At 39.7% G+C, this 27,401-nt stretch overlaps 3 protein-coding genes and 1 long non-coding RNA gene across 4 annotated transcripts; 3 read left to right on the top strand and 1 right to left on the bottom strand.

The window, feature by feature from the left end:
* Positions 1-2,330: 2,330 nt before the first annotated feature.
* Positions 2,331-4,006, top strand: LOC131881599 (leucine-rich melanocyte differentiation-associated protein-like). The gene is made up of 3 exons (XM_059228504.1): positions 2,331-2,730; positions 2,794-3,007; positions 3,874-4,006. The coding sequence occupies exons 1-3, from the start codon at positions 2,634-2,636 to the stop codon at positions 4,004-4,006; spliced, it is 444 nt and encodes a 147-aa protein (XP_059084487.1). The 5' UTR covers positions 2,331-2,633.
* A 242-nt stretch (positions 4,007-4,248) lies between these two features.
* LOC131882386 (uncharacterized) lies at positions 4,249-13,202 on the top strand. The gene is made up of 7 exons (XM_059229515.1): positions 4,249-4,256; positions 4,499-4,608; positions 4,672-4,885; positions 5,752-5,880; positions 8,153-8,227; positions 8,298-8,616; positions 12,441-13,202. The coding sequence occupies exons 1-7, from the start codon at positions 4,249-4,251 to the stop codon at positions 12,801-12,803; spliced, it is 1,218 nt and encodes a 405-aa protein (XP_059085498.1). The 3' UTR covers positions 12,804-13,202.
* Positions 13,203-13,707: 505 nt separating this feature from the next.
* LOC131881598 (uncharacterized) lies at positions 13,708-15,399 on the bottom strand. The gene is made up of 2 exons (XR_009373375.1): positions 15,086-15,399; positions 13,708-14,968 (listed from the first exon to the last, which is right to left on the bottom strand). It is a non-coding gene; the product is annotated as an uncharacterized LOC131881598 (long non-coding RNA).
* Positions 15,400-15,516: 117 nt separating this feature from the next.
* LOC131881589 (uncharacterized protein ZK1073.1-like) lies at positions 15,517-23,378 on the top strand. The gene is made up of 8 exons (XM_059228495.1): positions 15,517-15,783; positions 19,336-19,425; positions 19,500-19,625; positions 19,685-19,803; positions 19,899-20,043; positions 20,126-20,350; positions 22,645-22,803; positions 22,887-23,378. Exons 1-8 carry the CDS (start codon positions 15,670-15,672, stop codon positions 22,977-22,979), a joined length of 1,071 nt encoding a protein of 356 aa, XP_059084478.1. The 5' UTR covers positions 15,517-15,669; the 3' UTR covers positions 22,980-23,378.
* The last annotated feature ends 4,023 nt before the right edge of the window (positions 23,379-27,401 follow it).

Genomic DNA, 27,401 nt, shown 5'->3' with positions numbered 1-27,401 from the left:
CTCCTCTCTAACTTGCACCTTGAACTATTGCTTATTTATTGTTTNGGGGGGGGGGGCAGGTTCAGTTTTCCTCCTCCTTCTTTTTGGCCCAAAATCAATTATCTGTCACGCTGATTATGAGATGGATCTTTTTTGAAACCTGAACACCCATTAGAAGAAACTGATCTAAGAACGAAAAGAGACCGTTCCAACAATATTATTTTTCATGGTTTGCAGATCCCTCGTTTACCTCGTGTCACTCTCTGAATGTTAGTATGTGTGCGTCTACATGTTTTGTATCCAGTGCAGGCAAGTTTAGCAGATTGCAACACGATATTTCGTAAAATTCCAGTGTGTATATACAAGAAGCATTGAAATTTGAGTGGATTTAAGCTTTCTAAGCAACCACAATATCAGAGGAAATTGTCATATTTAAATATTCAAACCCGAGCCGCATTTTGAACAAGTGTTTTTGAAAGAATTCACCATTGTCACCAAAACTAGAAGAGGCACTTTCAAACTGCATATCATTGACTTAAGGGCACTGATAAGTCATGATCTAGCCATCCATTCCAATAGTTGATTCCCTCTAGTAACTCTCTTCTGTTCTAGACACTTCTTCTTTACCCTTCTACCTATCCACTATTCTTCCAATAAAAAAAAACGGCTTGTTAGTTACGAATACCTACCAGACACATGACGTCGCAAGAATGAAGCCCTCCTCTCTAACTTGCACCTTGAACTATTGCTTATTTATTGTTTGGGACCACTCAAGACATTTTGCAAAGTATAAAGGCTGATGAGAGAAAAAGATCAGGAACAAAACAAGAAGAACGAGAGAGAAAACACGGGATAGTGGTTGATCAATTTGTTGTCCTCTTATAATCATAAGGCTTTAAGTCAACTTAGGACACATGATAAGAGCATTCAATTAATAACATCGAAGGTATAAGTACGAAATTGCCACCTGTCCCATTGTCTAAGCACTTCCTTCCTCCCTTCCTTCTGGTAACGCCTTGTTTGGACCCTACTAAATGCCATCTCTCTTCAAAATTCATTTCTGGCAGTAAGTCTCTGATTTCAGCAATTATTGGTGCTTCGCCACCACTGTAACTGTCTCCAAGGATCCTGCTCGGGATGACACTCGGCCTAAATTTTGAAAAGGACAGTGACTGGACAAGGCAACAACAATCAGCATCATTTTGGTGTTACAATGGGCATCATCAGCTTATGCCCACAAATCATTAAAATCATTATTATTAAATAGACAACCCAACCCCTGAAATGACAATATGAAACCATCCACGAACTTCTAGAGATATGGACTGCGAACGAGCTTGCCGTCAAAATGGCCTGCTCTTGGTCATGGCAACTCTGAGCCAATTTTCGAATTAAAGTAACAAAATAAGAAACATAAGAAAGATCTTCTCCATTACAGGCAAGTCATTTTCATATCACTTACTTGGAAAGTTTTCGGTTCAAAGTTACTTTGTCAAAAGCTTATGTACGAGTTAACCAAGAGCAGGTCGCAAATTCGGATTTTATGTTCTGTTCAGTGCATAACTTTGGACATATCTCCTGAGTTCCCTAAAACTATTTTGGGTTCAAACTTGGCCCAGTTCATCTATTCAACCAGATCTTGTGGTCGTATGAAGTGCTTATTTGGAATAAAGTGAACAGTTTAGGAGACGAGAAATTTTTGCTTCCATTCTCAGTCCACATCTCTGGAAGTCCGTCCACCATCTCAACGCGCCTTGCTTTTTTTGGAGGGAGAGTGATTGAGGTGCTCGTGGCTCCAATGACCAGGCCTAGGTAGCCTGGTTTCAGACTAGAGATTGTTTGGAACATGACGAGAACTGAAAGCGATGCTTGTTCAATCATAGTGGGATCTTAGTGAACTTTCGCCATTTGCCTATTCATTTATTAGGGAGAAGATAAGTGCATAATTACTGGATGGTGGCTATTGACTATGTTTCATTTCTTCTACCTAAGCGGAGGTATTTACATATAATAAGGAAAATGCAACTTTGGTGAGTGTGCATGTTTTTCTCGACTGACAAATACTCCTGTTTTCGTTTTTAAATAAATATCAAACATTGCTCTAAATACATGCAAACCGAGATAGTCCTTTTAGTTTTCATTTTGCCCAGCAAAATAAACGGTTTGATATTGAGGCCACGAGGGCATCGATCTCATCTCCCAAATGTAGCACGAAATATAAGTAGCTAAGGATGATAATGATATTTATCATGCCACAATTCCATTTCCGAGGGCTTCATCGAATGTTCGATTTTCATACTATGCAAAGTTTGATTCTTTGATCCTAGCGTCTCTTTTTCGAGGGAAATGCTCCAAGAACATGATCAGTGAAATTTTTGGGAGGGCAACCGTGGAAAACGATCCAGCGAAAACAAACGCCAACCCCGTTTCCTTCGGACATTTCGTCTCTCGAAACCCTAGATGATTCCATCAACGAACACTCGAGCCAGGTTTCGCACCACTTTCTTATCTCTCGGTTAAAAAGACAATGAAAGCCCCAAATCACCAGAAGCGCAAGTTTAAACTTAAGCTCCGTCAACCTAGGATTTGGTCACGTGCGGCTTATCTCTCAGCCTGATCCCGGATCACCAACTTGCCTAGTTTGGATTCAAATCATGGTGATGAACGAGGACAGCCAAGTCCTGGAGGACAATGTCAAGCGTTGGTTCTTCGAGCGATTCCACCTCTTCAATCACAGCATCAAATACACAGGTACGCCCCACCATCATTGCCGTCTAAAACTGGACCAAGTGAGGACTATCCTATTCCAATCAGGTTTGAATGGAGCCGTCAGTCCATCCACGTTGACTTTGGTGAGCACCTTTTCGAATCTGCATTCGGTGACGGAAATTGATCTCACCGGTTCGTTACCCGGCAATGACCTGAGATACTTGGAGAATGTCCAGAGCCTCCAATCCCTCATCCTGGATTCATGTTGCCTCAATGACCACTTCATCTGCCCTAGTATACACTCCCTTGGGATTTTGAGGTACATGGAGGATTTTGATTCCTCGCTTTCAATTTTGAAGTGCAGTATTTTCTAGTAAGGTGTCAAATTTACCATGAGATTTTGGGCTGTACAAAGTGAGTATAATAGTCGTTTGATTTTTGCAGGAACATGGATATCATATTTTTTCTTTTACTAACGATTAGCTTTATGTTTTTCACTGATAATATCCCATGAAGCTAAAACCGATTGCGGCATCTGTTATTCAAAAGTAATGAGATGCTTTTTTTGGGTTGCTTATTCCTTTAAATTCCCTATAAAGTCACACATCCAGGTTGAACAAGCTTTAAATGAATCTTTTTATAGATTTGGCTACAACTACATCTTTTATCAGAAAGTTGTTTCTATACATCAGTTTGTATTCAGTGCGTTATATTTTATGATTTGAACATTTTCGTCATCAGGAGTGACAATGAAATAATTGAATCTGATTAGGCCCACTGAGGATGGCAGCATGCCAAAAAACACAATTTTGGCAACCTAACTCTCAAACGAACCCCTGTACAAGAACATGTTAAAAATGGACTTGCTTTTGATTTCACAGAGAGCTTTTTTTAATTTCTATCAATGAATTTTGAACCCGAGCAAAAAGAGTCATCCACTTTGTTCATGTAACCGATACGCTCAGCCAACTTTGCCTTCTAACGATCAGCCCCCCCCCCAAAAAAAAGAGCAAAATATCCCTGAAGCTTTTGTTCTAATATAGTAATACAGTTAACTTCTTTGGGAAACACATAACTTATATAACCAATGTTTAAATCAATTACCTTTTGTGAAATGAATGTTTTGAGATGGTTCTAAAGGGGCCCTAACTGTAGCAATAGAAAACATTGTCTCTTCAATTTCAGTTTAAACAAAAACAATCTCGCCAACTTGGACCAGCTTCTCCTTGGCCTTGGACAACGTGCCCCAGGGATCCAGCACCTTAGCCTTTTGGGAAATCCTCTTTGCCCTCATCCATGTTTTCCTGCCCACAGGTGAGATCCCCAGGGGGCGCAATCGTGGTTAATCTATCTTTTGTAGTATCTATGACGATTTTTGATACCCCTCCAATTGCTTTAGAACAACTCCAGGGGCACTTTGAGTTGTGTCCCTTTGGTAAGGATTCTCATTCTGTTAACATATGTTTTGATAGGTTTATCTGCTCTTGTTCAGGCATCTTCTGAAATTTCAGAAAGAAATGTTTGTACCATCTAAGCTACATTAGCATACTAGGTATGCATATGGGCATGTAAAATGAGCTACTAAGGTTGATAAGGTTGCGCAGTAATCGTTGCGTGTCTAAAAATTTGCCTGTCGAGTTTCTCGAAAGCTTTTCTTGTACAACGCTAACCTTGAAAGGAAGAGCTGGAATGATGAAACGGTCTAATGTCAATTAGGCCTCTTCTTGTCGCTCAAAGGCGACGAAATATGTTTCACGAATATTTACACGAAGGTGCCAATCGTTGCATTTTTATATGTATGCTATCAAAGGAGGCAACATACTAGAGATAGNAACGAGGACAGCCAAGTCCTGGAGGACAATGTCAAGCGTTGGTTCTTCGAGCGATTCCACCTCTTCAATCACAGCATCAAATACACAGGTACGCCCCACCATCATTGCCGTCTAAAACTGGACCAAGTGAGGACTATCCTATTCCAATCAGGTTTGAATGGAGCCGTCAGTCCATCCACGTTGACTTTGGTGAGCACCTTTTCGAATCTGCATTCGGTGACGGAAATTGATCTCACCGGTTCGTTACCCGGCAATGACCTGAGATACTTGGAGAATGTCCAGAGCCTCCAATCCCTCATCCTGGATTCATGTTGCCTCAATGACCACTTCATCTGCCCTAGTATACACTCCCTTGGGATTTTGAGGTACATGGAGGATTTTGATTCCTCGCTTTCAATTTTGAAGTGCAGTATTTTCTAGTAAGGTGTCAAATTTACCATGAGATTTTGGGCTGTACAAAGTGAGTATAATAGTCGTTTGATTTTTGCAGGAACATGGATATCATATTTTTTCTTTTACTAACGATTAGCTTTATGTTTTTCACTGATAATATCCCATGAAGCTAAAACCGATTGCGGCATCTGTTATTCAAAAGTAATGAGATGCTTTTTTTGGGTTGCTTATTCCTTTAAATTCCCTATAAAGTCACACATCCAGGTTGAACAAGCTTTAAATGAATCTTTTTATAGATTTGGCTACAACTACATCTTTTATCAGAAAGTTGTTTCTATACATCAGTTTGTATTCAGTGCGTTATATTTTATGATTTGAACATTTTCGTCATCAGGAGTGACAATGAAATAATTGAATCTGATTAGGCCCACTGAGGATGGCAGCATGCCAAAAAACACAATTTTGGCAACCTAACTCTCAAACGAACCCCTGTACAAGAACATGTTAAAAATGGACTTGCTTTTGATTTCACAGAGAGCTTTTTTTAATTTCTATCAATGAATTTTGAACCCGAGCAAAAAGAGTCATCCACTTTGTTCATGTAACCGATACGCTCAGCCAACTTTGCCTTCTAACGATCAGCCCCCCCCCCAAAAAAAAGAGCAAAATATCCCTGAAGCTTTTGTTCTAATATAGTAATACAGTTAACTTCTTTGGGAAACACATAACTTATATAACCAATGTTTAAATCAATTACCTTTTGTGAAATGAATGTTTTGAGATGGTTCTAAAGGGGCCCTAACTGTAGCAATAGAAAACATTGTCTCTTCAATTTCAGTTTAAACAAAAACAATCTCGCCAACTTGGACCAGCTTCTCCTTGGCCTTGGACAACGTGCCCCAGGGATCCAGCACCTTAGCCTTTTGGGAAATCCTCTTTGCCCTCATCCATGTTTTCCTGCCCACAGGTGAGATCCCCAGGGGGCGCAATCGTGGTTAATCTATCTTTTGTAGTATCTATGACGATTTTTGATACCCCTCCAATTGCTTTAGAACAACTCCAGGGGCACTTTGAGTTGTGTCCCTTTGGTAAGGATTCTCATTCTGTTAACATATGTTTTGATAGGTTTATCTGCTCTTGTTCAGGCATCTTCTGAAATTTCAGAAAGAAATGTTTGTACCATCTAAGCTACATTAGCATACTAGGTATGCATATGGGCATGTAAAATGAGCTACTAAGGTTGATAAGGTTGCGCAGTAATCGTTGCGTGTCTAAAAATTTGCCTGTCGAGTTTCTCGAAAGCTTTTCTTGTACAACGCTAACCTTGAAAGGAAGAGCTGGAATGATGAAACGGTCTAATGTCAATTAGGCCTCTTCTTGTCGCTCAAAGGCGACGAAATATGTTTCACGAATATTTACACGAAGGTGCCAATCGTTGCATTTTTATATGTATGCTATCAAAGGAGGCAACATACTAGAGATAGCTTGAGAAGCCATCGTTTCGTGATATTCCAGCTGGGGTTTGGGTGAGCTGATCATTGGGCCATCCTGGGTTTCTAGGTACTTTCCCCCACTCGACCTCTGACGGCCAAATAATCCCCGACTTATGCCATTCGAACGATAGCAAATGTTATGGAAAGGTAAAATTTGTTTTTTACCAATTCAAAGTAAAAGGAAGTTTTTTTTTGTTTTGACTTGCATTTTCAAAGTCAGGTGAAGGATGAAAAGATATGTCATTTTGTTCTCTTTACCATCGCCAATTCTAGTTCCTTATAAGCTGCCGTTGGAAGACACTTTCCAGAGAAATCTCGTGCGATCCCTAAAATAAAGCCACCAGAACGGATTAGAGATCGGAAAGGGTTCTGGTCTCTGGTCCCACTAACATCACGCATGATAAGTAGGGATCTAAAGAAAAGCAAATGCCTCATTTGTCTTTCTACCTAAAAAAGCAATTTGGCTTTTCATCATGTTTCCAGTTCTTTTTGCAACGAAAATGTTTTCACTTGGTATAAAACCACAAAATGATATTACCCAGGAACAGATTTCCAGATTATTTTCAGAGAAGACTTAGCAATAAAATCCTCTTTAAACGTGAAATATATCAGGCTACAAATTCAACGTCAGTTTAAAGAAAACTCAGCCTTCTTTGATTTGATTTGGTGAAAGTAGACAAGAAATGTTCAATCACATGTAAAAAGAACTTGGCAAAGAAAGAGTCAAATTGAGTAACCACCAGGCAGAAAAATGTCAATTTCGGTTTGGTCCAATGCAGCTGAGTATATTGTAACTGAAACAGTTAGAGCTGGGGCAAGTCCGGAATCAAGTCTTTTAAAAAGGACTCGACTCCGGACTCGTCGACAAAAAATATTCATTTTTCATTAGAATTTCGCAAGGTGAGTCTTTTTTGCTAGAACTAACTCTAGTAAAAGATTCGAGTTCTCTGCCGGACTGAAGTCCGGTAAAAAGTCAAAAAATCAAAGGACCATTGTAGATACCATTTTAGGTTTCTGATATTGTACGGCTTCAAAAGTATCCATGAGCTTTGTCCCAACGCAGGACTTAGGGTCAATTCTAGTGACCGTAGAGGCTTAATGTGCTGGGGATTACATTCCCTGTAGCGGTTGGAAAAGCCCGTTAAAAACCAAACCCCCCAAAAAGTAACTCGTACGAGTCCGACGTTTGTTGGACTCGTCACAGGAAGCAATAGGCAGCACTAGAAGCAATTCTTTTTCGACGCTTTCTTACAAAGTACATCGAGCCAGATTTAGCCGTTACATATCGTTATGTTCTTCACGGCAATTACCAATTGTATTGAGCATTTGGTGACTTCAAAGGGTTTTATGATGATTTTCTGCCTTAAATGATAAACGTTTTAGTGCCTTTTTTGCCTTTTCTTTACACCCTCATTAATGATAAGCAAGAAGGCAGTCCAGTCTTTTGCAAGGGTTACGAGGCCGTAACTGATAATTTTTGGTCCTCGCTTTGGAACACATTTTCAAAGTGAGATCAAATACTTTGGTAGACCAAATATCATATAAATATTGAAAGGTAATAAATAGACGAACTATAACCTTTCATTCTAATAGCACTGGGGATTACATTCCCTGCAGCGGTTAGAAAAGCCCGTAAGAAAAGAACCAAAAAAATAGATTCACTAATGTTAACCGCAAATCTGATATGACCTCAATCAGTATCCAAGACTTGAAATCCTATGCGGGCCATTCCAATCTTTCTTTTAGCTCAATTCCAACTAATAAACAAGAACTCAAAAGCCAGCCGGAATGGATTCTGGAAATGGAACTGGACTACCTAAGGTGATAAGATTTACCCCCCTATCTTCGCCCACCCTTCCCGTAAAACTAACCCTTCAAAGAGTTGTTCCAGATATCGGCAATTTGTGATCTCTCACGGTTCATTACCGCACCTTCAGTTCTTGGATGCCCAAGCTGTCAGTAAAAGGGAACGCCAAACCAATCCAGCTGTGGTGGGCAAAGCAGTGGTAGTGGAAACTTTCCAATCCCCCATTGGACCTCAAGGACTCAGTCCTCCTTCTCGTTCTCGTGGAAGGAATCAAGGCCCCCCAGCTCACCAAGAATCCTCCATCCAACCCCCAGGAGGTCTCAGGAATCTGGTTTGGCAGCTCTGGAACTCCACCAAGTACGAATGGGGTCTGGTTGACCATGCGAGTCCACACGGCAAACAAGTGAGTGAGATTTGAGGGGGTCCAGAGAGGTCTGGTTCCATATGGGCAGGAAAATATGCTTAGGCAAAATGCATGGTACATACACATTGTTGGCGCTAATCAGGGCGAGCTTTTCTATTTGTAATGAACCAGCCTTCGGTGTACAAAGGGCAAGTTTGAGAAAAGCAAAACCTTTGGGAAGCTTTAAAGCTTGAGTACATATGCTTAGTGTGGAGCTTTTTCCATCCAAGGAGTTTAAAAAAAAAAACTTTAAAGTCTTGACGTTAAACGTAAACCTTGTTGTCATTGCTTCAATTAATTTCAACCTAGGGGTCAGTTTTTTAAAGGCTCTTTTTAACTAAGAATTCAGACTATGCTTCACGCTGAATAACCTCCTGAATAAGACCTGTCAAAACTCTCCTGAGGCAATATCTCAGCATCCTTATTGGACGATGGATCATCGTTTGGAGTCGCCATGAGTTCGTGGTTAGCTGCCAATTAGCTAGATTGGAGCTCAAAAGCTCGATATTGACTCAGGACTCAGACAGTCGCGACCTTGACTAACGAAGTCCTTCAGTGTTCCATTTTATTACGTTATGGCCTATACAAAGGTCTTCTGGGCTTGGCCAAAGGAATGGGACCATGACATAAATTTACCAGACTCAAGGAGAAGCTGAAACGCACATGCCCAATTATTCGAATTGATTGCCTAAAACAAACTCCTAATGTCAAAACTACTCGAAGTTTCATCGCATTTTTTCTGATCGACTTGTAACCACAGAAAAGGCTATTTGCGGAAATCAGATTGGCCAGAAGGTATGAAGGAACGGCTTCTTGAAAAGCAATTATACAAAAATGGCATGATGTAAGGGAAATTTCGAAAAGTTTTACAAGCTGAAGCATCTTATGTATATTTTGCGCTGCATTTGCACATAAAAGTGTTTTATTTACCTAATGCCAAACAAGAATAACACACATTCACATACTACATCAAAGCGAAAAAATGCCAACAATGGAGATTGTTTTGTAAATCATTCAACCCTACAAAGTCAATTCCCATGGAAATTTAACTATTTCCTTTAATCCTTTTCTTTTGAAGACCATGAAGACAGAAAAAGGGAACGTTATTCATCACGGTGGTTATACTTTCTGGTTAAGTGTTTGCTCAAATGCCAAGACATCTAGATATGTTTTTCTTTGTCAAAGAAGCAAAAGTAACAGCTTTTGTGAAATACACATGTTTAAAAGTAGCTCAGAGATAAGTGTGTTAAATCACTTAAAGCCCATTAAAATGCATCATTGTAAAAAACGTAATCAATCAGTATTAAACGTACTCTTATTTATGTATTGACCTGAAATTTCATAAACTTCCATAAAGCCCATGCTTACTTATTACAACTTAAAGGTTGCGTTTTACGCCTTAAAAAATCAAAAAATGGCCTAATTGTGTTTCCAGTTTTTCCCAAGGAATATGATTGTCTTTTTTTTCTCCATTTTCTTTAAAAGCTAGAAGCCACAAAAAATGTGACTTAAAACTTACAAAAGATGCAAAACTACCTGTCGATTTACTTAAGTGCCAAAAGCTACACTAACCTATCATGTTCTTAAAATATTTGAAGAATACCTGTGACAGTTTAATTTTGCAAATTGTCACTTTTTGCAATAATTAATTTCTACGTTCTAGCAATGTTTTTATTCAACGTTACTATAATTTTGTCACAACTCAAGATTAAGCTTGATTAAAGTTGCGATTGACAAGTATGGCAACCTAATTGTGAGATATTGAAATTAAGTAAGTTTGAAGTTATATTGCTAACCATATTCAGGTTTTTTACCTGCATCAGAAAAGTGAAATATTTCCATTTATGTTTTAGGCATAGAAAAAGCTTATTCTATTTCTTGGCAATTGCTTTAAGATACAACCGGAGCAATTTGTAGTCAAATTTGATGAAAATGCAATTTTTGAAAACGAGATGTCTTATTGTTTGCTCCATGGATTTGAATAAAATTCTAGTTGGAAACGCAACTAAGGATACTTTCAACATCTATTGATTACGTTATTAAAATTGTTACCTCTTTGTAGGTTTTAAGTGGATTAATATTTTAATCCGAGCTAGAATCCAAGATGATTTTTTACAAAAGTTGTTCCTTTTCTTTCAATAGCAACGAAAAATAATTTTTAGAAGTCTTGGCATTTCCATAAAAACTTTTATCAGTATTGTGAGTAACACCGTGTCATCGAATGTAATCAATCCTCAATTCAAAGCTGATTGATTAAAAGCTGAATACAAATAAGATTTAAAAACACTTGAGCTACTGTCCCCAGCAGCGGTAAGGCAGTCCCTAAAAAAAATTTTGAAATAAATCAAGAACAAAAAAAAACAATGAAATCGAGAAATCTGCAAAATATCAACAGCTTTGTAATTCATGATTTGCAACAACTTGAATTTCGGCCGTTATCCTGGAAAAAGTTCAAAAAAGTAAAACAACTGACTTTTTTTTAGATAAAACTTTATAGACTCTTCACCAGTGTTTTCGAAATTGGCGTCCAGCATTTTGATTATTATCCATCCAATTTTGTTCCTTTCTACCGAAAGCTTTGGTTGATGAGAATTAGGTGACAGGAGGTGTAAAGCAAGCTCACACTCAAGGTCTCTCTTTACAAGGAAAGCTGGCTTACTGGGCTTCACCCACCTTATTTTTGGAAAAAGTGGTTCACATAGCTAAGCAACCGTTTTGAAGGAGGAACTTTCATGGGAACTAGAGATTGCTTTGCTTATAGGAAAAAAGATGGGCAAGAATAATTGCCCACTATCGCTTTGCACACAGTCACTGGGCAACCATTTTAAGATATAGATCATGTACAAAAATTGGTAATCATGGACTTTGGCGACCTGATCAGCTTATGTTGTAAGCGCAATCCCCGCGTTTACTACAATTTACCACCCATTTCAGGTTGAAGGGGAGTTTTAAGGATGATCAGGGGAGTAAAGAAGTATTGAAGTACGTAAATTGTAGTCACTTAAGGATTTACCAGAAATTCAACAGGCTTGCGTTGCGTTCTATTGTTCCCTTGAATCTCGGGTTTGTAACCATTGCAAGGGAATTAAATTCCGTTTAAGTCATTGGATGCATAAAATTTATATTTAATGAATATTTGGCCAATAAAGATGTTTGAATGTAAGGCTGGTCTGGGATCGTTAACAAAAAAATATCTAAACCACGTTAAAACTTAGCCGTGATCAGCTAATGTATAGAATCGTCGAAGCGAGCACGGTAGCAAGTTATATAAAGCGGGAGCCCGATTTAAAACAAACGAGGATTTCAAGGCTTTCACTAGCTTTTTATTCAAGGGATCGAATTTACGGCGCATTTCACATGAAATATCCCGTCTTTCGTCAATACTAAAAAAATATCCGTTTCTTTTTTTTTAACAAAAACAAAATAATCAGGCGAATGTTTTGAATCGAAAGTGAGGCTATTGTTGTATAAATAGTCCCTAATCAAAAGTAAAGAATGGAATACCATAAATAGCTCCAAAGATAATAAGGTCTGAGTCAAAAACCCGTGAATAATGGCTCTATTTTTTGCATTTTTTATTCATGACAGAACAAATTGCATAGCAATTTCTTTTTTCTTTACAAAAAAATTAACCAAAAAGCAAGAATCTGCTAACTTATCCCATAATCAATCAGTGTATCTCATACCAGGCACTACTTGCATAAAAATCGTTTACACTGGATGCTCTATTTTCTCCCCGATTTTGATCTCTGTGCCTGATTTTGAGGGGACTTTTGCTAATCCTAAAAGCAATAAAATCCATTATTCATATCTCATATCCATAGGCGCAACCGACACAAATCCTGGAGATGTGCGAAATCCGAGGCCAGAACCCAAGGAGACACTATCAAGTGGAGTCCGCTCCGATTCATGACCTCATCCTCTGGGAAGAGGATGATGCTCGTGCTCGTCCTTCCACTCATCCTCTCCCTCGCTCTGACCAACCAAATGAGGAGCCGGCGAATAGGGCGTCTATCATGGATGCTCCCTATGCTCCAGCACTCCAAAAGCCTGGCCGGAGTACTCACAGAAAGGCCGACAACGAGCAAGAAGGATCGGGAGGAAAGTCATTCTTTGGCAAGTTGCGGTACCGTTACTCGGGGAAGAACTCCGAAGGCAATCGCTTCATCAGAAATCATGACCTCTAAAAAACACCTCGGAAACAGCCTTGTGCTGTTGTCGCCTGTGTCACACTGGCCTTCCATCTTCCCTCTTGACTCGAATTGATCCGAATTGAAGCATATTCAGGCAGAGAATTGAAGCCACTCTCCCTCTTAAAATGATCATCAGACGACTTGACTGAGGTCGGTTATTAATGGGCTGACCTTCACCACGAATCCCTCCCTGGCTCAGGATATTAAGAGGAGCATAAGAAGTTTGTCACTCCTTCCCTTGGGAACACAACTCGCGTTTTTTGAGGGGACGGAGAAGTGAATGAAATGATCCCAGGTCTGAAACTTGACCTGGGAATGAATTCAAAACTTTTAATTCCATGGTGGTAGAACTCTTCATGATATAATGATAAATATACGAAACAGTTCCATTTTCGATGCCTTGCCAGTCTAGAAAGCTTTGATGGGTTCGTTTCTACAACACACGTTCCACAAGGATTTACATTCAAGTTTTCTGAGAACTTGTAGAGGAAATTGAAATCTATTACGGTTTTGGAGGAAGCCTGAGGGCTCTCCTTGGCCACTTGGTTTGATTAGTTGACTGAACATGTTCTCAAGAAAAGTGAATAATGTTGGGTGAACTGGTTTTTGCCAACAGTAACAGAATTCCCTCAGCTACAACAAAGTTGGTGGTTTGTTTTTTTCTTCTCCTCACTATCGTCTCGTACTTCAAAGTCCCCATTTATCGGCTTCCGAAGAAACTCATCAAGATAAATCAAAAGAATGTTCCGAGATAAAACTGACCTCGTTGCTTCCTGGAAAAAGTAACCAGATTCTTTTCAAGCCGTGAATAACATTATCCAATAATGACCCCACACCGCAGAATCGTGTCTCTCCCACAATATCTTGCCACCGAGCGTTTTTTTAATATATATACATGTACATATACTGTATACTATATTCCGAGAATTGTCATTTGTTGATCGAAAAGCTTGGCCAGACCACATCAATTGTCACCTCCTTGGATCTCGTTCACTATATATGGCTTCCCCAGGGGCTTAATCTATTAAGTCCCAAAATAACTTGTTGTCGTCCACAATTCCATCCTTTTTGGCTTCAAGCGAGTCAAGCTAAACCCACCATTGCAAGATTGGAAGAATGGGATCAATTCCAGAAGGGGGTCCATTCACTCATTCAAGATCTCGGTTAAGTCCTCCAGCATTAGGCACAACGACTTGATGCACACCATCAAGCAAGTGAACGTATAAACGTATCAGCTAACAATGGCGGGTTTTTCACACGAGAAAGGGTAAGCTAAACATCAGTAGGGTGGCCCAAGAAAGGTTTGATGATAAACGGTTGCACAGAAAAAAGGGCCTTGATTGGGTGTGTGTGAAGGGGGTGTCATTTCCAAGCCTCTGTGCGGTGGGTGGGCCGGCTCAGATGAGAGTTTTCCTCGCGTTCTCAATCCTCTCCGTTTACTACGTCTTTCACCATTTTCAGTTTCCACCTTGAAAAGGCGAGAAGGGACCAGCCTCGCCCTTATACATCACAACTCCCCTTCTAAGTAGGCTTGGGCGAAACTTGCGTTCAAAAATTACCATCGAAGGTGTAATGACTCATTTACAGTCATGATGGTCCTTGCCCTACCAATGAATTTCTTTTCTCCAACTGTCCATTGATAGAAACTATTTGTTGTCAGATTTGTGGTTTGTCAGTCAAAGAAACGAAAGAAAAACAAAAGAAAAACTGAAAAATTTACAAAAAAAAAGAAAAAAAATCAAATTTTTCTTTTTAACAAACGACTTTGTGTTTCGAGTAGGGTTTTGTACAGGTAAATGAAGAGATTAGAAGTGGCGCCCTCTCTACTACTTGACTGCCATTGTTCACTGCTCTACCACATGTTTTGTGTATTAGGCTAGAAATGAAATATGAATAATATGAATAAATCTTTTTTTTGCAACAAGCATGTCTCATTGGATACAAACAGTTTGTAAGGCACATGACAGTTAATACAAATAGTTACACACATGACGGTTTGCGGCCGATTCTGGGTTCAAGGGTTGCCATTCGAGGCCAATATCCACTAGAGAAGCACGGTTTGGGTGGATGGGGGGAGACTTGAGATTGAACCCATGAAGCCGAGTTCAACTCGGTCAGGCATTAGTCAAATGCGCTACAACCATTTCTCCTCCCCTCCCCTATAATATGAAAGCAAAAAAGGTGTATGGTAATGCCTCAGCATTGATGTGTTGGTTCTGAAACTTAGCCTGATAGCGGCAAAAGAGGCGAAAAGAGGGATATTTCTTTGTTTTTACCTTCTCTGGAATGTTGGAGTAGCAAGTCCAGCCTCATGTTTTGACCTAACACCAATGTGCATTTTCAAAAGGCTGGCTTGCTTACTGTGAACTTGTATTTACACGCGTAGGTGCCGCTACGAGCTAGCTACGCAGAGCGTATCACTGTATGTAGTCTTTGTACTCGGGGAAATGATGTCTAGTGGGAAAGGCGGCGCATTTCCAGGAGAGAGAAAGGAGGAGAGCACGGCGTCCTCCGTCCTCGGTTCTCCGTCCTCCGTTGTCCTCTCTTGCGTCCTCGGGCGTTGAAGCGTCGAGAGGCTGCCGAATAAAACGGATAAGACGAAGAAGACGAGAGGGATGAGAGCTGCTTGTTGTGAGCCGTACAGGACGCCAGAATGGAGGGGAAGTAATTTTTTTGGGCCTCCCACTCTTTCTTTTCCTCGAGCTTTGTTCCCCTTCGCCCGTTTCATAGCAGCAAGTTTTGAAAAGGAGATCTTGAGTGCTCTTCGTCAAGTTTCTCGTTTCGTTCCCCAAAGTCGCCTGTTCCACAATAATTTTTGCTATCATTATCATCTGTTGTTGTTTTCGCTTCCAAGAAGACCATGTCTGACGCCGAGAAGAACTCAGTGGCTGCCATGCTCACCCCGGGGCCTCCTGGGGCCCATCACCATGTCGTCCCCACGGAAAGATGTGGAGCCCTGAATGTTTTCATTGAGGTGAGATTTATGCCCCGAAAACCAATCACCTACGTACATAGAATTAAAAAGCTATTGCCTAGGAAGAAAGGTCAGCTGATCCCACCTTTTGAGATCCTCACAAATTTTTGGGATCGACCCAAGGTGAGAGCAATCTTGGAAAACGGCCAGATTTTTCTCTCCAGGTATGTGTCGAGATGACGTGGAAATATGTTGGGAACAAAAATATGTCACGAGTTGATACCATGACAGTGTCGTCGGTCGCTCTAGGCTCTTGAGCACTGATAGAAGCAAAGGGTTGAACCAATTGGTGAATAATAAGGGGACAATCAACGAGTTCGGGCACGGAGAAAGTTGTGACAAAGGCCAATGTCAATGAGCTTATAAGGCAAAGTATTTTCATTTCGAGGAAGGGCCTCTGTCTGATTCCATTCTAAATGGCAACTCAATGGGTTGAAAGTGGGCCAGTTATTACGGACATTAGCGTTGGTTGAAAGCGAGAGATGTGAGAGCGAGAGAGCGTCTTGTTTGTGTCCAATCCTTATGGAGATAGAGGATGATCAATGAGAAATGGAACGAGGCATTGGAACCGAAAGAGGAGCTCCACAACTTGTAGATTGTTTGATTGGCGTCGGCCAAAGGAACATTTGTGGAGAGCTTACAACCCCTTTTCAGAGGAAACAATCTCTTGACAGAGGGATAGATCTAACGCCCTTTGAAGCACCGAATTGGATTTGCTCTTTATTGCATTGCTGTCCAACTGTGTTTGGATGAGTTCTTAGGACTTACCCAGCCATCTCAAAGGCAGCACGAGTAAGGCAAGAATCTTCCAAGCAATTGGTTTGGGTTCAAACCCCGATAGTGGAAAGACCACTTTCATAAAGGACAGGTGGAGTAGGGGTGAATGCAATATCCTGGCCTGGGAGAAGACCCCCGGTTCGATTATTCTCCCAACCTTTCTCAAGGAATCTTTTACACGTTAACCGCGGGAATAAATGATATGATGGCCGCCTTTACTGACCGGGCGACCCCAGTTATTTTACTAGTATATATCATTAGCATTATTTTATTTACATGCACCAATAGGAACTATTTTGCTTCAGCCAATTGGCACGATATTGGATTTCTTTGCGGACTTTATCATCATGAACTGAACTAGGTATGCACTCTGCAATAGGTTTAAATGAAAAATACTATAGTGTTGATATTGGTTTAAAATCTATTCCAGGCAGGAATAGCAAGATATTTGAAAACAAATTATGCTGGTCCACGCACCATGGATCTTAGAAAAATTTAATAGCTCATTAGACAATTGATGGGGCAAATTTTTATCCTGCACTCACCATAACGATTCTGATTTTATGATATTTATCTATTGTGACATGATCTTTTGGGTTCAATTAGAAGTTAAGTTAAAATCTGATTTGAAATATCACAAAGTAGTAAGTGTGAGAAATGAGTACACAATCAAAAATGATGCGAGTTGCTAAAAAAGCTCGAACACCTTGGATACCTCTACTTTCAAGTTTCAAAACCATCTGTAGACGCAAGTCGTTTTTTCCAATTTCGGATCTCCATGAAATACTCCGACATGACTCTACGAACATTAATAGATGTCATTGGACAGAGTTAAGTCAACTTGTCGCTAGTTATCGGACTAATCTAGACACATTACGACACGAAGTGGGTGGAAAGTGCGGAAAATTGGAAGACAACCCAGCTATGCCATGCCATTTGGTAATCATTAATTCATTAGCTCCCACCAATCTCCCCGAGTTAATACTCGGGTAGTCATCCTGATGATTCTATGACACATGGAATAAACTCATCCCGGGCAATGAGAAAGCTCCTCGGAAAATGTTTCTCCCTCCACTCGATCGCTCTGTTTTGTCTGTTGAAGAGCAAAATGTTGATTTAGGGGGCAAAATACCTTGAGCACTCAACCTGGCCGTTGGAAGCAACTTTCATAAAGAAAGGTTACGAGGGTGTTGCTTGGGGCAGGAGAGATTTTTTTTTTGTGTGTTCACTCAATAGAGCGCAGCCTTGCATCAAAGAAACCGGAGAATTTTGAAGAGATGTCTGGGTTGGGGCCGGCCAAAAAATTGAGCTCAGATTGACGTGTGAGATATTGGGCTCATGCGAAATAACGATTTCAGATCCGAATTGAAGACGTTTCAATTTTGTTGTCGCATTTTCAATTTGCTGAGATTACGTAACACACAACGGTGACGAACAATCGGACTCTGTTGTTGCATTCCAATTCCGCAAGCAGATTTTCAAACACTCTTGGCAGAACTGATGAGCTAAAACAAGCATTGCTTTTTTTTCTTCTTAACATTCATGGCGAGCGAACGACATGAAACGCATCTAAATACAACTTTTAGAAATCAAAACCAATCCTTTTTAGGGGGGGGGGGTGAATAAGCTTAGCCCAAATCAGAGATTCAGATTGTTCTTTCAAGATCAGATTCAGATTCAGATTCAGATCTTTCAACGTGGAGAGGAATTTGGAATGTTAGTCATTTCATGAGACTGGGTCTCTTTTAGAAAGCAGTCCATATTTCACCGGAGCCGATCACTTGTTCTATAGTCTTAGGATTCTTTAAAAAGCCACAAATTCAGATACAGATTTTTCGGGTAGCGTAGGAAGCCTATAGAATTACTGGTTATTTCCCCAGGACTGCCATCTGGTGGTGGGAGTCCAAATTGTGGGATATTCGCGCTTCGTTAACACTGTCATCATTAATTCGTACCTCACCCTCGGCTCGGGAATGATCTAAGGTTCGCCCATTTAACCTGCTAATCAACTAGTCGTGATGTGATCTAATTACCACAAAGAAGATTGTTAGCTTGGGATCGAACCAAGGTATCTTAAGAGAAAAATGAAAATATGAACATGAAAATTGGACTTACCACCAAATAAGCAGGGCTTCTTTGGTGATTATTTTTTTTTTATGTTTAACTGAGATGAAGTATGTTTCCCAGGTTTTAAGGCCAACTTTAGCGCCCTTAGGTAGAGGCTTAGCGTGTATTTTGAAAGCTCCTTCAAGCCTTTGAGAATCCAGGCAAATTAAAAGAATCATTACACAACTTACTTTTCTCAAATATTTGTAGGTAGGTGTTGATCTAGAAAAATCTTTCAAGTCACACTTGGACAGGGTTTTGACCAAAATTCCTAATCAACCCAATATATTCAAGGGCTATCCAGATCTGTCAACTCTAACTCGCATGAACCTAAACCTACATAACATATAAACGTTCGTTTAAATTTGAACCCTTGGGGATTGATTCCATTTAAAGCACTTGGCAACAAGGAAGTCCGCAAAAGTATCACCCAGTATGTAGAGCCAACGGATCTGGTTGAACCTGGAATTTCGAGTTAATCCATCATTGAACATGTAGTGTTTGAAATTGCCTTTCTGAGAGTTATCCCTCCGAGCGATCCGAAAAATTTTTCACACGTTTCGACAGCAAGAAAATGACAACTGTAAATAAACTAAAATATTGAAATTGCTATGTAATGAGTTGACTCAAGCAATCAAAACTCATGTGCGCGATAACGCTTTCTTTCAGGGTGACTTGGAGGAAGCTCACCGAGACAAGGATTCCAAATGTGTTTTCTTGACCGTTCATGACTTGGGATGCAATCATGAAAGCATTCAGGTATTGAGAGAGATTGTCCAATCCATTCAAGTGACTCAACCGCTCAAGCGTGTGCGTTCCATTTGCTCCCCTAGAAATTCACGGATCATCCTGGATTCGAAGAGATCAAGAAGCGAGCCATTTTGGTTCACGTGGATATGCCTGGTCACGAACCCGGAGCAACGGACTTGCCGGAAAATTTCACGTTTCCTACCATTCAGGTAGGGCGGGATTGCGGCTCCAGTTACCGACTTATGCTTACCCAGCGTTTATCTTTCAGCATTTGGGAGAGGATCTCGTGACCGTTTTGGACCAATTGAGGATCAAGTACGTCATTGGCATTGGAGATGGCGCTGGCGCCAATGTCATGGCTCGATTTGCCATGATGCATTCTCAAAGGTAAATCATTATGGTGCTACTTCTACGTACATACTCAGATTACGGAAATATACATATATAGTGTGTAAACAAACAAACTCGTCGAATACTTGCAGGTGCTTGGGTGTGATCTTGATTCATCCCACCTCCAACAAGACCAAGATGATGGACACCTTCAAGGACAAGATTGGCAAGTGGAAGGTGAACAACCTCACTCCCACCGTTGAAAACATGACCGTGTTCAGGAGATTTGGCCACAAGGTATACTAGGGTCATGAAGGCACATTCTCAAATAGCACTCACTCACTAAAGGGGGCTCGATTGTCATTGGTTTTTGCCATAGCTCGAAGATGCCGATAACAAGGAAGGTGCTTTGGAGGAGTTCAAGAAGCAGATGGGCCGTGCTTTGAACAAAAAGAACATGGCCATGTACGCCAACGCCTACAGCAACCGCAAGGACATCACACCCCTGTTGAGCAAGACTCTGCGGTGCGACGCCCTTTTGTTGGCCGGGTCCAAGACCGCCAATGTGCAATCGGCTGAGCATATGCATTCGAACATGGACAAGGTCAGAACTGATGCATGTGGATCACTTTATAGCCCGATTCTAAGGCTAGGCATGAACTTCTAGAGATGTGGACTGCAAACAGAATCAAAAAAATCTCGTCTCCTAAACCGTTCACTTTATTCCAAATGAACACTCCCTACGACCACAAGATCTTGTTGAATAGATGGATGAACTTGGCCAAATTTGAGCCCAAAACTTTGCTTAGAAAACTCAGGAAATATTCCCAAAGTATTGTAGTAAACACTAGGTAACATTCGAATTTTCGGCCTGCTCATGGTCAGTTACATAAACTTTTAACAACATCCCTTCAAAATGAACCACTTTACAAGCAAGTGATATAAAAATGAAGTGCCTTTAATTGAAGAGATCTACGTTTCTGATTTTATTATCTTTTTTTTTCGAAACGTGGCTCAGAGTCGCTTTGACCAGGAGCAGGTCGATTGTCCGGGAGGTTTGTTCATAGTCCAAAAAAAATTTCTAGAAATTCATGGGCTGTGTAGGCTCGCTTTTTGCCTGAATGAAACGAGTGTCCTTGGAATTTAACCCAAGTTTTGATAGAAGTAAAAATCTGAACCTTTTTTTCATGGTCCCACAATGATGTATGATGCAAATGCTTCAGTTTGCCAAAACAAGAATACAGCCACACAAAGGATACTATTTGAAACCAGGAAATCGATCCAAACAAACTTGTCAATAATGACATGTTCACCGGCAGTTCAAATAGAATACAAAACTAACGCTGATATAATGCATTTTTAGCTAGTTTAAGACCCTTTTTCTGAAACTTGAAAAAAATATATAATTGAAAACCGTGTGGTAAATTAGATGCATAACTTCAAACCAATGCAGTTGCAAAACGCATTACTCATTTACCAAATATAAGACATATGCCTAAAGTAAAAGCGGCAATGAAAGAGGACTAATATCCTGCTTTTTATTGCAACTATTATTTGTTGAATTACAGTCGAACGAACATATCTGAGCAAAAACTAGGTCGTTCTTCAGCATAGTTTGCATTGGCAATGTCCACTTGTTTTAGCAAAATTTGTCAAAGCCATCAATCATTTCATGGAAAAAATGATACCATTAAGAAAGCACAGTGTGAAGACTAGTTGAAAGGTAGCAGAAATAAAGTTGGCCCACACTCTGCGTTGGTTACAACCAATGTTATCGTACAGACCATCAACCCAATTAAATTAGAACTTTTCTTTTAGTATTTCATCACACCATTGAATAAGGTCAAAGTCATTTCCGGTGTTTCTATTTTACCAAGAGGTTTAATGAAAGCGAATGACAGATCTTATGAACTCTTTTAATTTCAAAATTGATCTCATGGCCTGAGCATACCACTCATTAAATGTGTTCGCACGATAAAAAGTGGACTGTATCTTCGATTCACCTTTCTCGTTTATTTCTTTTTGTTCTCGCTTACATCGTCAGAAAAACGTTCTTGTTGTTTTTTGTTCGTTTTCCCGCCTTGTTATCCAGTGTGACCTCTTGCCTCTCGTTTCTACCGAACAAAATGTAAACAGCCATCATTTGAAAAATGGCGTTTCTATGGAATTCTTTTTTTTCGAAATTTGTAAGAGACCGATTTGTTGCATAGAGGAGTTAATTCATTCCCATGATAACCCGCCCTACATCATAAACTCCAAGGCACAACACATGCTATACTACTGTAAGGCGTAGAATTTTAGCAATGTATCATTGATGCAACTCCAAAACCAAGGGGCTTTGTGTCTTTTAAGCTCAAAGTAGTTTTTGAACCTTCCAATATTATATGCATGTCAAATTAACATGGAACAATCGTCAACCTCTGCTGTTTTTGGGGAAGTGACTAGCTCACAAGAACCAAGACAACAGATTCTGACTTTCCTAAGGAGAGCCATGCTTTGTTTAATGCAATGTCGGCACGTAATCAGCAATCAAAACTGGTTGGTAATTTATTAGTATGCTGGTTAACCCAAAGTATGGTATAGAGCGCTAGACAATATTTATGGTTAAATGCTTTCCCGGGGCTTAGACTGCATTTATAAAGACCTGGCTGTCATTGACTTATTACTAGAAGAATCAAGGAACAAGCGAGTACCCTTCAAGATCCCGAGCCATTTCCCTGTAAATGTACAAAAAGTTGCATCTGATCTGTTAAGAATCAGAGTTGCTTTCTGCTTTCTTTAACAGTCCTGATACAAAAGTTGCAGCACACCCACCCAATATGTCATAGGCGCTTCTCTATAAATGTAGCTCAGTGGTTCTTTTGAATTTGGAATCATCCCGTTTCTTTACTTTTTCAGAGTAAGACCAGCTTGTTGAAGATCGATGACGTGGGCAATGTCTTGGATGAGGCACCTGTCAAGACGGCTAATTCCATCTTGCTCTTCTGCAAGGGATTGGGATGGTTGACCAGCGTGGACTTGCCGGGAGTGGAACGACGCAGTTCCATCGACAGCCAGGTAGGCAGGGATACGACTTGGCACTAGTTTACCAATCTTTGGTCAACGATATCAATCTTGATGTTAACCTGTCACAATTTCAGGGCAAGCCTCGTCGTCAGAGGTCCATATCGATGGAAGATTATGACAAGCCAAATATTAGACGTCTTTCCATTTCATCTGGATCCAATAACTAGATGAGCAGATTTTTGCTTGCTCGACAAAAGAAGCGAAGAAACAAAAAAAGTGGGACAAATTGGGGCGAATTTCAACCACTTGAAGAACAAACAACAAAGATCAAAATACTGTTAAATGCGGATCTAACTTTAAATCTCTACAAATAATGCATTATATCGTACATATTGCCTAAACAAAGATGTGTATGAATTGTAAGCCAAAAGTCTTGAAAACTTCAGAGTTTAACTTTTAGAGTGTCTTAGGTCAGTTAAGATTGTGTTAGAAATTAAGTTGTGCTTGTAGTAGTTGAGTGTTGTACGCTTTTTTGGAAAACGCCCCCAATGGGTGCTCTTAAATCATATCCCAAAAAACTGTGGTGAGAATGCTGCGCATACGATGAATAAACCTTATATACTATATTCCGTACACGACCTTCTCATTTCAGGCACATTCATGAGCGATAGATAGTGGCTAAATTCAACTTGCAATATAAAATTTACTGTCCAAAAGTCCAATGGTCAGCAAAAACATCTTCGAGAGGGTATACATAACGGGGTTATCAGTTTTGTGGTAATAATCTATTGTTCCGATTCATCTGTCATCTGCAAATGTTGTAAAATCTAGTTGATATATGAAAATATTTAGACCTCTCGGACCTGTCGCCATTCATCAGGTCTAATCTTTCTCTATTGAATACCTCAGTGAAGTGTCAACTTGGACGATCATTTTTACGTAGTATGATATCTTAAGGTCATGCAATTACACGTAAGCTGAGCGCAATCTCGTCGGGCTTCTTCATGTGTCGATGATTCTTGAACAATACAGTACGAAGACTTGCTTTTGAATCCATGTACTAGTATTTATAGACCACCTGAGTATAGCTCATTGATACCTATCTTTCTTTCAGATAATGAAGTAATAGCAATTAGAGGACCAGTTGCGTAATTCTAACCAACATATAAGGAATACGTAGGCCTTATTGATCTGGTAGCATCTTTCAAATCAGACTTGGACAAATCTTTGTAGTAGTATATAATGAAGTATGTTATAGTGTAGTATGTACTTTGTAGTATTATTAACTGTAGTATTCCAGATCGCCAACTCAAAGTCGCTAGTAGACGAAGTGTCTAATAAAGATTAAGATAAATATAACCTTGCATGCTATAGCACTTAGAATTGTATTCCCTCTAGTGGTTAGAAAAACACGTTAAAAACCAAATCAAAAAAGGATCCCTTAATTTGAAAGTTTGATGTATCCATCCGCATGTAAGAAAGGCCTTGAACACTTTAGTTCGGATGTGTTCGTCAAATTTTCCTTGGTTTTCAACAATTTTAAGTGTTTTAAGTGACATTATATGACATTTTTAGCTATTGTGAGACTATGCGAGAAAAATGATCTTTTATTTTTGTGATATTGAAAATTGTCATTAATTCTTTGGGATATTAGGCTGTTCTAATTAATATGACCTATTTATTGAACGAGTGCAATGAGTGCAATGAGTGGAAAATCACATGAAGCATAAGTTTAGCATAACTTACCCTCAGTTTTTGTCATTGATGCCTAAATCTGGCCATAATGAGTGATCGAATGGGGATGCAAGCTGAGGGAGTTCGATGCAACACATATTGTTTTTTCAAGCGTCAATTGTCAGCCTAGTTCTGTTGTGTCACCTATCCTTCAAGAACTAGTCAATTGAAATTGCTCAAAGAGGCTAATATTTGGTTTTGCTACTGGTTCGGATATGGCAATGGAACCCTTTGTTGTCGCTGAAACCGTTCACGCAATGATCCCCATATTATTCGTATCTCTTTGTCATTGTTAAATGACACTTTTTGTGTGCATTAAAGCACACTACTCTCTCTTTTCGTTTTTTTTTTAAATTCGTCTTGTAAGATGAAAAATGTCTTGATTATGCAAATTTTCGATAGAAAAGTAATCAAACCCCTTTATTTGCAATAAATCAAAAGGCTCGTTTTCTGCGTCTCATTTTCGATGCATTTGCCCAGAGAGTTGATAAAAAAAATTGCGTATCCGATTTGTTATTTGCTGATTTTAGGATACTGTATTTGGTTAACAGAAGGTGCATAATTCGGAGTTCAAAGGTCTCCGTCTTCAAATTATGTTTTCCCGGTCAAGAATCTTGTTCTTTGACGCGATACTTCAATGGTGGTGAACTATTTTTACTCATCTCAAGACGTTAGGTGACAGGCTTTTTTGTTATCAAATCAGACCAAAGAAATACTCTCGTCGACTTTCCTTATGCACTAAAGAAGTTGAGAGTTGAGAGAAAGAAGTCACGAGAGAAATTGGTTGTTATAGGATCGAGGTCGCGGCTGAAACTAAGCTCCGATTATCTAGTGCTTTGATAGGTTCATTCAAAGATCCTATAAAGGATATTAAGGTTCAATGGGTCTCGTCAGTTGTGGTTTAAGTTTCTCACCCTCTTGACCTTGGGGGGAAAATTCACTTTTGTAAATTTTGAGGTAGGATTTCGTCACAGTATTGAGGCCCGGTCGTTCATAGCAAATTTATATCGAAGTATTTTAGCGCGCAGAATTATTGGTTTATTTGTTTTCACTTTAGTTGGGGGGTTCCAAAGTGAAGGTGGGCCTTGGGCATTCTTTTTTGTGTTTCTTCAATAATTGCCCCCGGTAAGCTTGTGTTGGTTCATATTTTTTCTGATTCCATTTTTGCCGTTACAGAATGTGGTAATTGTTCACCAGACGGGAGCTAAATCGTTCATGTATACGTATTATGTATATAATATGTACTTCAAAATGACCTAGGGTCACCCTCATTTGTAATTGAAAGTCATGCCTTCATTTGCTAAAGCAGTTCTATTTTCTATGTCAAGTTAAGAAAATTAAAAAAAAAAAGAACTGCACAAAAAATGTTTTTGTAACACAACTCACAATTTGATTAGATCACGGAGCAACTTGTTTATTTGTTCTCTCAAAAAATGTAAAAACAGGGGTTTTCAGTCTCATCCAATATATTCTTTAAAAAAACAATTCTAAAAACTTTTTGCACAAAAAAAATAATCTCTTTACAAATCAAAACCCAAAATCATGATGCCTTGCATGATTTTTGTCTTTTCTAATTCTATTTTTTTTCTAAAAACGACCCAAACCATCCATTTTCCAACCAAACACTGAAAACAGCACCAATCACTTTTGAAAAAAAGTTAGAATTGATTTGAAACACCACCGCTCTCAACTATCCATCGTTGTACAGTAAAAATCGGATATAAGAGCATCGGATATGAGAGCAAATCGGATATAAGAGCAGGATTGTGAATCCCTGAATCAAATTGTGTAGTAAAGTATTGTAAAGTAGCATCGGATGTAAGAGCACAAAATTTTGGGCCACATCGGATATAAGAGCAGAATTGATGGCGGCAAAAGATTGTTCTTTTAATTCCCGCGCTCCACAATGAAGTTTTCGATGGAAACTGGTTAAGCCATTTTGTAATCGCAAGTTTTCAGCCGCTTCCCCATAAAAACAAACAGTCATACATAATGGCTTCTGCCAAGAGAACCACTTCCATCAAGGAGAGGCAAACGCTCCTTGCCGATTTTGACAAGCTATCCAGGATAAGCCGGACCGAAGCTGCCGGAAAGTTAAGAGTCAAACGTGCTTCCTTTGGAAACCTCAAACCTTTTTCAAACTTCATAGCCAGTATCTAATTCTGTGACAAATTAACTACGTATTTGGTGCGCAAACATACAGCCAACACACTGCCCTCCTTGCATTTTGTTTTATTTTTCTCGATTTTTATGGCTGCGTTTTGTTTGGACCGTAAAACTACGTACATCAAATTATAGCTTCAAAATATGTGTCTCATCAGTTTTGCCTCTGGAGCCGCGGAACTAGAGCATGGGATATAAGAGCAGAAATTCACGGCCCCAGAGCTGCCCTTACATCCGAATTTTATTGTAATGGTAAACAATGAACCAATTTGTACCAATGTCAAATTGTATCGAAAGATGCAATTCCAGCTTAACAAATCAGGCCTTTGAAAAGCCAGTCGAGACTTAGATTTGAATGCATATTCAATTGACTGGCAGTGAAGGTGCATGACCATCAAATCGGGTCACTTTCAACTTTCTATGAAAATTCGCTGACCATTCCGGACCTGTCCCCATACGTTCCGTTTACCCTTTTGGCTACACCAATTTAGTTTGCTGGTCAAATGCGGAATATTGTGAGAATCAGTCACCCATGCTAACCCGTACCAATGGTAGGGTATCTCACTAGATGGTTCTTTTCATGGATTTTTTGCTTTAATTACTCTGAAAGGCTTTAATTGTGCTCGTTTCAAGCTCCACAAATTCGTGGGGAATGCAAATTTGCTAAGGTTGGGGAAACATACCGTTGGAGAAAACAGGGTCTCTAAACAACTGTCGAGAAAAGCGTTAGCTGTTTGGAGTGAAACACAAAA

The sequence above is a fragment of the Tigriopus californicus genome, chromosome 6 (genome assembly GCF_007210705.1).
Source record: "Tigriopus californicus strain San Diego chromosome 6, Tcal_SD_v2.1, whole genome shotgun sequence".
NCBI lineage: Eukaryota > Metazoa > Arthropoda > Copepoda > Harpacticoida > Harpacticidae > Tigriopus > Tigriopus californicus.
The sequence above is the reverse complement of the archived record's forward strand: the minus strand, read 5'-3'. Positions and strand labels throughout refer to the sequence as shown.

Bases quoted from the DNA above. Each gene is read 5' to 3' on its own strand.
- LOC131881599 (XM_059228504.1), top strand. From the start codon at position 2,634: ATGGTGATGAACGAGGACAGCCAAGTCCTGGAGGACAATGTCAAGCGT. The intron at 2,731-2,793 runs GTACGCCCCACC...TATTCCAATCAG, and splicing joins TCACAGCATCAAATACACAG to GTTTGAATGGAGCCGTCAGT. The intron at 3,008-3,873 runs GTACATGGAGGA...CTTCAATTTCAG, and splicing joins CACTCCCTTGGGATTTTGAG to TTTAAACAAAAACAATCTCG.
- LOC131881589 (XM_059228495.1), top strand. From the start codon at position 15,670: ATGTCTGACGCCGAGAAGAACTCAGTGGCTGCCATGCTCACCCCGGGG. The intron at 15,784-19,335 runs GTGAGATTTATG...GCTTTCTTTCAG, and splicing joins CCCTGAATGTTTTCATTGAG to GGTGACTTGGAGGAAGCTCA. The intron at 19,426-19,499 runs GTATTGAGAGAG...TTGCTCCCCTAG, and splicing joins GCAATCATGAAAGCATTCAG to AAATTCACGGATCATCCTGG.